This window comes from Erpetoichthys calabaricus, chromosome 13 (assembly GCF_900747795.2).
Source record: "Erpetoichthys calabaricus chromosome 13, fErpCal1.3, whole genome shotgun sequence".
Classification (NCBI taxonomy): Eukaryota; Metazoa; Chordata; class Cladistia; order Polypteriformes; family Polypteridae; genus Erpetoichthys; species Erpetoichthys calabaricus.
This window is the reverse complement of record NC_041406.2, coordinates 142,709,877-142,722,584: the sequence shown is the minus strand read 5'-3', so window position 1 is coordinate 142,722,584 and position 12,708 is coordinate 142,709,877. Positions and strand designations below refer to the sequence as shown.

General features: G+C 40.2%; 1 protein-coding gene across 2 annotated transcripts in view; it reads right to left on the bottom strand.

Annotated features, from left to right (window-relative positions):
• Positions 1-11,152, bottom strand: part of csmd3b (CUB and Sushi multiple domains 3b) — a 1,253,873-nt gene extending 1,242,721 nt beyond the window's left edge. For both annotated transcript variants that reach the window (XM_051936007.1, XM_051936008.1), the window contains exon 1: positions 10,579-11,152. In XM_051936007.1, coding sequence (XP_051791967.1) covers positions 10,579-10,756 — 178 coding nt within the window. In that variant the 5' untranslated portion in view covers positions 10,757-11,152. The remainder of the gene's footprint in view (positions 1-10,578) is intronic.
• Positions 11,153-12,708: the final 1,556 nt, after the last annotated feature.

The following is a 12,708-nucleotide window of genomic DNA, read 5'->3' as shown; positions in this document are numbered from 1 at the left end:
TCCCTTTCACTCTTTTTAGTTACTCTTTTATCACTAATCACTCCTGCCAATCTTCTCTACCTAGTCCACCCTGCCCACACTCTCCTCTTCACCTCTCTGCCGCACTCTCCACTGCTTCACCATCTCTGCTCCTTGCAGTCACACCCTTCCACCACCTTCCCTTCTCATTCATGTAGATAAGAATTTTAACAAGTGACAGGGGGTTAATTCATCTAATCCTGCCAACTACGCTAAAATGTCTATCTATCTATCTATCTATCTATCTATCTATCTATCTATCTATCTATCTATCTATCTATGATATAGTGCATTTCGTATTCATATATCTATTAATTATATAATGCCTTTCATATCTATCTATCTATCTATCTATCTATCTATCTATCTATCTATCTATCTATCTATCTATCTATCTATCTATCTATCATATAGTGTGTTTCATATTTATATATCTATTAATTATATAGTGCCTTTCATGTCTATCTATCAATCTATCTATCTATCTATCTATCTATCTATCTATCTATCTATCTATCTATCTATCTATCTATCTATCTATCTATCTATCTATGATATAGTGCATTTCGTATTTATATATCTATTAATTACATATTGCCTTTCATATCTATCTATCTATCTATCTATCTATCTATCTATCTATCTATCTATCTATCTATCTATCTATCTATCTATCTATCTATCTATGATATAGTGCGTTTCATATTTATATATCTATTAATTATATAATGCCTTTCATATCTATCTATCTATCTATCTATCTATCTATCTATCTATCTATCTATCTATCTATCTATCTATCTATCTATCTATCATATAGTGTGTTTCATATTTATATATCTATTAATTATATAGTGCCTTTCATGTCTATCTATCTATCTATCTATCTATCTATCTATCTATCTATCTATCTATCTATGATATAGTGCGTTTCATATTTATATATCTATTAATTATATAGTGCCTTTCATATCTATCTATCTATCTATCTATCTATCTATCTATCTATCTATCTATCTATCTATCTATCTATCTATCTATCTATCTATGATATAGTGCATTTCATATTTATATATCTATTAATTATATAGTGCCTTTCATATCTATCTATCTATCTATCTATCTATCTATCTATCTATCTATCTATCTATCTATCTATCTATCTATCTATCTATCTATCTATCTATCTATCATATAGTGCCTTTCATATTTATCAAGTATGGTTTTTAAGTTGCTGTTATTTTAACATTTCTCATTCTTTTTCTGGCTGCTTTTAGTGCTGAGTGTTTGTGTTTCCTTCCTGGTGTTAAATGTGAAGTAATAAGACGACAGCTCTAACATGTAACATATGAATATTTGATTCTGCCACTATACCAGTTTTACATTTGATACTTTTCCTCTCTCCCAGTTGCGTTTTTCCATAGTTGCGACTGCAGGAGGCTAACAGTAAAATGAAGGATGCTCCCACAGCCTTGGTGAACGCCGTCTTTTCTGAAATGAAATTAGCACCTCATTTTTAGGCAGCGTAAATGCAGCCGCTCCTGTCACGCTGCCAGGGCTGTTCTCTTTAGCACATTCAACTAACAGCCTCCTTAAATGATCTAAATGATGGCGGTGCTCGGGTCGTACGCCGTCAGATCATTAGAAGTGAATGTGTTAGCAGCACTGCATGCCAGTTATTTCTCTGGGTTTTGGGGAGCAATTCTACTTCATTGTGTAGCAGCGGTATAATTCTGATATTTGATGGATAATAAGAAGTGCACGAAATGTTCTTCTGGTCTGAAGTGTTTTATATGACTGGCAAGAACAGGGAGGAATTATTTGTCACATCAGGAGATCAAGGCTTACTGAAGACAAAAGGCATGAGGAGTGACCCGTAAGGCCACTGAGCTCACACTCTACTCGGACCCCAGGCCCGTATTCTGTAAATATGATTATTGTTGTTTTGGTTGGCTACTGAGAGGCCCAGGATTGGTTAAGTGTTGAATGGTTCAGTTGGTTTATCATTTTCATTTGTTTTTCTGCAGTACTGTTGACTCATTCACAGTGTCAGTGACAAATTGACACAGAAGCGGATGTTCTGTAGATAACATGTACACAATAATAAGCTACACTTGAAAGTTTTGCAGGAGATTGCTTCATTCATGCCTTGTCTGTGATTATACTTTTGATTTTTATTTTGCCTTTAACAGCTCTTAATGAACCCAAAAAAGGCCAGCATGGACATTTCTGCAGGAGGTTGTTGGTCTGAAAACATCCTTCGACATCTTCCAGGCTGCTTAAAGGGAAGGATAATGGAGCATCTGTGGCATTGGATGATTAATCTTTCAAATCAGATTTAGAGCTGAGAACCTGCGCTCTCCCTGTGGACATTAAAAATCCCACTGCATGTTTCAAGAAAGAGCAGGAGTGCTAACCCTTTGCCCCGGCTTTATATCATTCCCTTTGCATTCAGAATGCATCAGAATCAAAGGGAATGAAAGCAGCGGAAGATGAGCTTGGCACCCGTCAGTTGCTGATTTCAGACTGGCTGTACTTGTCGACGTGTGACTGCTCGATAGCAGATGTGGGATTTTAGGAAGAAATCAACCCCCCCTCCAAAAAAAAAAAAAACCCCACAATTCTCCACTGCAATAATTGCTTCTTTGAGAGATCTATATGTGATTTATAAAGAACCAGAATAATGACAATGTCAGCCTTTATAGGGGACATTCACCTTGGGTCAGGTAGCTAATTATAGATAGATAGATAGATAGATAGATAGATAGATAGATAGATAGATAGATAGATAGATAGATAGATAGATAGATAGATAGATAGATAGATAGACATGAATGGTGATAGGCACTTTAAAATAGATAGATAGATAGATAGATAGATAGATAGATAGATAGATAGATAGATAGATAGATAGATAGATAGATAGATAGATAGATAGATAGATAGATAGATAGATAGATAGATAGACATGAATGGTGATAGGCACTTTAAAATAGATAGATAGATAGATAGATAGATAGATAGATAGATAGATAGATAGATAGATAGATAGATAGATAGATAGATAGATAGATAGATAGATAGATATTTTAGCGTAGATGGCAGGATTAGATAGATAGATAGATAGATAGATAGATAGATAGATAGATAGATAGATAGATAGATAGATAGATAGATAGATGTGAAAGGCCCTATATAATCAATAGATAGATAGATAGATAGATAGATAGATAGATAGATAGATAGATAGATAGATAGATAGATAGATAGATTGAAAGGCTAGATAGATAGATAGATGTGAAAGGCCCTAGATAGATAGATAGATAGATAGATAGATAGATAGATAGATAGATAGATAGATAGATAGATAGATAGATAGATAGATAGATAGATAGATAGATAGATAGATAGATAGATAGAAGGCATTAGTCCACAGCAGCAGTCCATAATCCAGCAGGTAATTACTGTCACCAAAGCCTCTAAGGTGTCTTCCATGCAAACGCACAAGTTACAATAGATAAATTAATACACACACACACACATACACACCCACACACACACACACACACACTGTAGTCTGAACATACACCAGAATGACTACAAAGGAAGAAAATTAGAAAGAAAGAAATCTTCTGACTTGGCAGTCCCAGTCCCAGTGAGACGCTATACCAAGGTAGGATGTGCAGCATTGTTCATAATGACACTCAGTTTTTACTTAATTCTCTCCTTTGCTATTACCTCCAGTGGGTTCAGAGTGTGTCCCATAACTGAGCCTGCCCTTTTAATTACCCTGTTCATTGGTGGTCCTCTCCTGAAGTGATGTTACCAGCCCAGCACAGCACAGCGGTCATCCCAGAGTTGTAGAAGATGTGAAGGATGTCACTTCCCACATTAAAGGAGCACAGTTTCCTAAGGCAGAAGAGCCTGCTCTGCCCTTTCATCTCCAGTCCCTCTGCATTCTGAGACCAGTCCAGCCTGTATTGATGTGGACCCCCAAGTACTTGTAGGAGTGGACCACCTCCACATCAACTCCTTGAATAGTCACTGGGCACAGAGGCACTTTGGTCTGGTGAAAGTCAATCACTGTTTCCTTTGTTTTGTTGATGTTTAGTTGCAGACAATTCTCTTTGCACCATAAAACAAACTTTTCCACCAGACTCCTCTCCCTTGTCTTATCCCCATTTTTGATAGACCCCATAAGTGTAGAATCCTCTAAGAATGTATACAAGTGACCTGACCAGCTGTTTTATTTCTATTCAGAGATGTGCAGAGTGAAGAGTAAAGCAGACAGGCCTGTTCCTTGCAGTGCTCCAGTGTTGGTCACTCAGTCCTCAAGCCTCATAAATGGTGGTCTGCCCGACAGATAGTCCATCATCCAAGGACACCATCAGGTCATCCACCTGCATATCTCTAAACTTAACAGGGATGGCCAGATGGTATTGAATGCACTGGAGAAATCAACAAACATCATCCTCCCAGTGCTGCCAGCTTTTTTCAGCCTTGCAGAGCAGATAGACAATTGTGCCTTCCACTACAATCTTTGTCCAATAGGCATATAGCAGTGGGTCCAGGTGGTCTACCACAAGAGGAGACTCATGTAGTCCAGGACCAGCCTCTCAAAGGTCTTCATGATGTGAGATATGAGTGCTGCCAGTCTGTAGTCATTAGGTAAAGACGCACCAGCCTTCTTCAATGCAGGATGTTTTCTACAAGAGATTGTCCATAACGGTCATCAGCCCCTCTCTGTGCATCTGCATGGTCTACCACTTCATGACTGGGCTGTTTTTGCTTCTTCCATTCCAAAATAGTGACACTTAGAGTTGACCAGGGCAGATAATAGCACACCATACTGACTGGTGACAAAGGTGGCAACCCTATGACAGTGCCACATTTTAAAGTCCCTGAGCTCTTCAGTGTTTGTCAATGGAGATTACATGGCTTGACAATCACACAACTGGAGCCAGTCACATAGAGGGCTCTCCCCATACTTTGGGCCAGTTAGTGTATAAACAGCACAACCCTTGTTCCTTCATGGCACCTTACAGGCTCTGTGGTTCATCGTAGAATTGTTGCTTGACTGGCACTGTAAGGGTTCTTTACTCATCAAATTGGTCCTTTGGGCTTTTAAAATCTTCCTAATATGTGGGCACAACTTAAACCCTGTAATGTCTAGAAGGATGCCCAGCAGGGTCAAGAGAACCCAAACTTAGTTGCTGCCTTTCTCTGCATCAAGATTCCTTATGAAATCAGGACCCCAATCTGTTATGACGTATCTGTGGTTATTGGTGATCTAAGGTTCTTTCTTTGGAAACCAAAGATGGTTGGTTGCCCTATGGTGTCACTCTGAAGAACTGCTGGGGCATGCACCTTGATTTTTTTAAAGGAAGCTGAGTATTATATCCATCCATCCATGATCCAACCCGCTATATCCTAACAGGGTCAAAGGGGGTCTGCTGGAGCCAATCCCAGCCAACACAGGGCGCAAGGCAGGAAACAAACCCCGGGCAGGGTGCCAGCCCACCGCAGGGCACACACCCACACACACCAAGCACACACTAGGGACAATTTAGAATCGCCAATGCACCTAACCTGCATGTCTTTGGACTGTGGGAGGAAACCCACACAGACATGGGGAGAACATGCAAACTCCACGCAGGGAGGACCCGAGACACGAACCCGGGTCTCCTAACTGTGCCACCGTGCTGCCCTGTTGCATTATATTTTTGTTATTTTTAAGCTGAGAAAAATTTGATTGCTAGAAGTTTCTAAAAAGTTAAAGGTAAGGCTGAATGTTTCTTGCTTGCTGGTCTGAACGTCTCCACAGGAGCACCGCAAGCACACAAATGAGTTGCGCTTCAAAATGACTGCCAAGGTTGCCTCGATTCTCACCCACCCACTCATTCAACTGTGCAGCCACGACAACACTCAGTAAGGGGCACAAAATTTTTTTAAAAAAAATGAAAAATAGAAAAGAAAAAAAAAATCTTTAGACTGAAAAAGGCCTCCTACACCCCTTCTCGGTATTTGGAGACTGTAAAGGACCACCGGATCAAGCAGAAAATAACAGAAACTTGGACCACGCTGGGCATTACGGCCGGCCTTATAACAGGGGTGGGCAATGAGAAGTTGGGAATGCCAGCGTCGTGTCGTGATTGGCACGTCCCTCTTCCTAGATGTCATTTGTTGTGTGTGTACCCCCACCCCCCTAACCCCCCACCACCACCCCGGTGTCCGCGTTACGCTTCTCGCATCTTAATCAGCGCGTCGGCTCGGCGCCGTTGGCCAGAAAAGAGCGCCGAGGGGTACAGAAGTACTCGCCTTGAAGTGAACTGCGCTGTGGCTTCTCCTTTTTATGTCTCTTATCGTTGAAATTGGTAGGCGCCTTATAGAAATGCCATTTTCGGGTTTAAATCGGCATTGCGGCGATTTAGGAGGGTGTTACAGTAATCCTACAGGAGAGGTGTCGAGATTAACGGGGGCTGTCAAGAAAGGAAAGGAAAGGTTCAAATTACCGTGAGGAATGCGTCGTTGTTTGCCTTTATGTTTTCGTAACTGACAAGTAACGCATACTTTAAATAAATAAGAATACTTTCTTACGCCGTTTGAATTTTTAGCAAAATAACGTTTTCGGAATGCATTTCGCCATAGCAAAACAAAATCTTTCCTTAAAATTTTTAACAATAATAAAATGTCTTCCTAATATACTTCATCAGTTCTTAACAAGTATGCTCAGTGTTGCGCCTACTGTTCCCAGCGATTGGCATCAAGTAGGCTGGCATTTGCCACGATCACGAGAAGAGAGTCAAGTCACGTCTCCGTGTAATTCATTAGCTTTATGTATTCGTACACACCAAACACTCGGCACCGTTTCTCATAAAGCATATACAGCTGGCAATTAAGCCGTATTCATGAAGATGAACACACATCGACGATTTGCAGTACCCAGTGCCAGGCAAAAAAAAAAAAGTGTAAGGCAAGCTGGCACCCCGTAGTTCCCCCTGCACAAGTCCACGCATTTCAGTTTATTTCTCATCTTCTCTCCGGCGCTGCCCCCGCGCATCACATTGAATCTAATTCTACCCTGCTAACCGCAGTCACAATTATTAAATCAATCTATGGTTTTTAAAAAAGGGACTCCATAATATTTCATATCATACTGCGTCGATCGCAGCACAGATCTCCCGAACCAATTAGAACACACCGAGGCAGCGCGCGGCATGGCTGTCATTCTCCTTGCCCGTTATTATTATTATTATTTATTTATTTATTGGATGCTCAGAAGACGTAAAGAACAAACACGCCAGGTTGGGTGAAATGCGAGCTAATGATGGGAGTACCGGCAAGCAACCCTTCCCGCAAAGTCATTTTATTTTCTAAATAAGCAGCAACCTACACTATCGTGACATAAGCATTGAAAAAGGGGGAAGCGGCAAAAGTCTACTTGACATGAATCGGGTGGGGGTGTGAGGGGGGCTGAAATGCTGGGCAGGTGGTAAATACTGCGTGGTATACAGTATGAGATGTGCGTGCGTGTTTGTGTGTGTGTGTGCAGATAGCATCGGAGTAAAACCCCAGCCTTACGGATCCTGGGCTGTCATTAGCTCAGAATGCAAATGCGCCGCCTTTATAGAATACAAACAGCTGCAACCCCCCCCCCCCCCCCCCCCCCCCCCCCCCCCCCCATTCAATATAAAGGGGATTCGGAGAGGACGGGACAGCGTGTAGGCAAACAACATCTCAGCCTCGTCGCCTCGAAAGGAAACCAGCGTGGATTTACATCTTTTAAAGGGTGACGATTACCGCTGCCCACTGTCGTTCACGCTACCCAGTGGAGACCCTCGTGCAGCAATTAGCCAAGTCACACCGCGAGAAATGCGCCCGGGGAGCAACGACACCCCCTTTACTGGAGCAACGTGGGCAGCACTGCTCGGACCTGAGGCGGACACGTTTTGTATTTTCTGTTACTCTGTGTTCCTGGGGATTCTGGAATGCGTTACTCTTAAATCACAAGAACAGACAGACAGATGTATACATATAAACAGATTGAAGGGCGCTATATGGGATGTTAGCGGTACCCGGGTGAAGGGCATAAGATATGAAACAGATCAACTGCTCCATAAGCAACTATTAGAGACAGACAGTGCGACCAACATGTTAAAGATAAACGAAGGGCGCTATCGAAAAATGTTCAGGAGAAATGCTCGTAACATTTATAAATGAACGGCGCTATATATTTTTTCAGAGGATTTAAAATGAGAGAAAATGTCGTTACATAAAAATGACGCATATAGGTAGATAGATAGATAGATAGATAGATAGATAGATAGATAGATAGATAGATAGATAGATAGATAGATAGATAGATAGATAGATAGATAGATAGATAGATAGATAGTATTTATTTCGTGTAGTTGGCAGGATTAGATAGATAGATAGATAGATAGATAGATAGATAGATAGATAGATAGATAGATAGATAGATAGATAGATAGATAGATAGATAGATAGATAGATTATAATTATATACAATATAATACAATACAATATAAATGATAACTGAAAGGTGCCATATAAAACCATTTAGACAGACGAAGTGCACTATACGAAAACAGAGAAAATGGCATAGGAAAGACGCTATATATAGAATGACAAATAGAGTGTGCTATGCATAAATATTATAGATAGAAGGGAATGTTATAGATACATGGGTGAAGGACACTATATAAAATAACACACATAAAGTTCTCTGTATGAAACTACTATAGACAGGCAAATGAAGTCCGCTATATAAAGTGCTAAGAGAAATGAAGGGCGCTATAATAAATTTTTAGAGATAAAATGCAGTGTATAAAAATAGAGAAAATGTCCTTATATAAAAATGGCATAGATAGATAGATAGATAGATAGATAGATAGATAGATAGATAGATAGATAGATAGATAGATAGATAGATAGATAGATAGATAGATAGATATGAAATTAGTATAGGCAGACAGACGAAGGGCGCTAAAATGACAGACTAAAGTATGTATATCAAACTATCATACACAGATAAAGAATGGACGCTATATATAATGTTAACATAAATTAAGAGCGCTATATAATAAAGTTTTACACAGATGAAATGCTAAATTTTAAAATAGATAAAATGGTGTTAAGTAAAAAATGTTATAGATAGATAGATAGATAGATAGATAGATAGATAGATAGATAGATAGATAGATAGATGTATCAATGTTACAGGTAGAAAGGCGCTATATAGAATGCTATATATACAAGGGTGAAGGGCACAGTTATAAAGATAACAAAACTAAAGTGCACTATATGAAACTGTTATATAGCAGACAGACAAAGGGCGCTATCCATCCATCCATCCATCCATCCATTTTCCAACCCACTGAATCCGAACACAGGGTCACGGGGGTCTGCTGGAGCCAATCCCAGCCAACACAGGGCACAAGGCAGGAAACAATCCTGGGTAGGGTGCCAACCCACCGCAGGGGCGCTATCTGAAATGTTAAATGTAAATAAAGGGCTTTATATAACAAATCTCTATAGTTCACTATATAAAATAGAGAAAATGGCGCTATATAAAAATGGGAGGGAGGGCCGGGGAGATCGTGTGGCGTAGTGGTTAAGACTTTGCACTTCCATCCTTGAGGCTGTGGGTTCAAATGTCGCTGCTGACACTGTGTGACGATAGGCAAGTCACTTTAACTGCCTGTGCTCCTGGGGGGGTGTGATTGATCCAATTGTATCTCAAATTTTGCAAGTCGCTTTGGATGAAGGAATCAGCCCAAATAATACGTAATGATAGATGGATGAACCCGACTATATGAAGCATAAATCCTCTTCCCACGTTCTTACATTTTTAAAGGCTAATTCTTTCATTTTGAAACTACAATCGCTCAAACAAGTGACAGAAAGCACACGGTACTTTACAACAGTCGAAGTGAAATTGTTAAGGGTGTGTTACTCTCTGCTTCTGCAACATTCGGACGAAAAATCGCAAAATATTAAAAAAAAAAAAAAAAAAAAGCAGGGTGCCGTAAAGATCGCAGCCCAGTACCTTCCCACAGCACTCGCCCAACTCAGACGCTATGTATCTGGAAAGCCACGTTTCATCCATACGTTAACTTGGCTGTCTGCTTCGATCGAGGGCTTAATTGTACAATGAATGCTTCAGAGGTATGTTACAGTAGCCGAGCATTTACAGAATATAATTAGCCAGGATCCGTGCACACAAATCTAATAACAGCAACGGCCGAATCTTCCCCAATCGAAATAAAGAAGACCGCACATCATTAAGCAGTAGTTACTAGGCATATGAAGCAACTCACGTTTCCGTTTCGGCATACTGCAAGAATATTTATTGAGTTCAAGCTCAATGCCTGCATTCAATGCTAAGCCTGGCATGCGTTTTCCCCGATTCCAATTAACATTTTGCAGCACATCCAGATAACGGTGTATACCATAACGGCTGTCAGCCCGTCCCTCGGCGTTTTGACAAAAAAAAAAAAAAGAAATAACAAGAAAGCATCGGTGGCATCGGAATCCTACCTTGCACACATGTGGTCATCAATAAAAGGATGAGGTTCCAAAATATAACTCCAGTTTTATTCCCCATTTTTCTAGCGCGGAAGATGTCCACTCGGTCGCATTTAATACATCCTCTTTTAAAGATCTCTACTAATGCCGGCTCCCTGGCATACAACTCCCTTCTCCGAATTGCTTTCATATTCACATGAAGCTCGTTAATTCCTATTCCTTGGCCAGGCGCAGTGTGGCTGCTGCTGAGGCTGCTGCTGAGGCGGCTGCTGCTGCTGCTGCTGTAGTTGGTGCGCGGTCACAGCTCGGAGTGAATGGTGTTTCTGGGATACCACAGCAACCTTGACGAGGACTCAACCATCTCGCCAACGGGGGCATGAAGTCTTGGCTGTTTTCTGCCGAGTTTTTTCTTTTATTCCCTATTTATTTCCCTCTTCTTTTCCCCACAAATTCGGCTTAACATTGTAATCGCGCGAAGATGTGTAACAAACTGCCCCAATCAGTCATTTGCATTTACAATAATTAAATAAATTATTGGAGGAAAGAAGGCGTGCATGCAGAGGCAAGGAGGTGCGCTGTCGCTCTCTCTCTCTCTCTCTCTCTCTCTCTCTCTCTCTCTCTCTCTCTCTCTCAAATTCAAGTACTCTTTTCTTTCAACAGATCAATAGTGCCTATGCAAGCGCTCCAGAAATAATACATTAGACAGATATTTCCGCTCACGGAGTAAGTAATTAAGCCAAGATAAAAGGCAGAAACGGACCTAATACCTTCCCATTGTTATTATTAGGTCAACGCTTCAGAAACTTACATTTTTATAAGCTAATGCGATAAAAAGTAGATTTTTTTTTTCATACACTTGCTATACATATGAGATAGATAGATAGATAGATAGATAGATAGATAGATAGATAGATAGATAGATAGATAGATAGATAGATAGATAGATAGATAGATAGATGCGCGCACACGGTTAAGACCAAACACATTCATATGCAGCATATCACTGCAGGATACGCTGATTCATTCATTTATGTTATGGAAAGTATCGGACCTTTCACAAGCAAAACCTTAGCAAATAAGTACTCTGGAAAAATCGAATGTAATTCATATTCCAAAAATGTGAGTAACATTTAAAAAACGGCTGGATGTCCCCCCCCTCCCAACCCCCCTCTTTCGTTTCGTTAAAATCAATAATTAAATGCTCAGCTTAAAAAATTCTTATAATAATCAAACTTCAGGAGCGGCAATTATTTTCCACGGGTTAATGGGAAGCTTTGGAAGAGCGCTTGTGCCATCTACAGGCTTGAGCACCAGGAGCTATCAGCCATATCCGAAGGCCGACTTTGTATGAAATGTAGCGGCGGGGCGCTCGGCGGACTCTCGGGGACGAGCGGCGTGACGGCGATACGGGCGCACTTTCACCAAGTCTTTATGGCTATGATGACGCGCTTTACTTAACGGTGCGCTCGTGTGTCGTGCAGTTTTAGAAGACGACGTGGTGATCAAAGATCGCACCCGGCAACGGAGATTTTGCTTCTTGAACACTTTTGAGAGTATCTTCTGGATTTTGGTCCGCTGATTACAAAAGAAAAAAATCACCTTTAATTTATTCCTGTCAAGTACCATTTTATGCCAATCACCCATTTTTGTGGTTTTTCTCTCATATTATTAGCATACATATACAGAACAGCAACCGCAACTGGAACATTTGGAACGAATGATACATTTGCTAGTAGTGTTGTTTTTTATTATTAGTTGTTGCTATTATTTATTTCAAAGTATTACTATTTATTTATTTGTTTAATTATTTATTTGTATTTACTACTACTATCATTTACTTACGATTTATTTATTTATGCATTTATGTGTTTAAATGTATTACTATCTATTCATTTATCCATTATTATTATTTTTTATCTGTTTACGAGTGCTGCCTGATGCGAAGTGAGCCTGCCTATGAAGGAGTGACGTCAGGTCCGTGAAATGTCTTTTTTCTGTAATGGACCAGACCTTATCCCATGAAGTTATCCCTCATTGTCCTCTTTTATCGTGACAATGCTCCACCACACTGAGCACACATGACACTGGAAACAAGAATTCAACTTCAAACTGTTGCCCCACTCTCCTTATGGCACCTTCTAA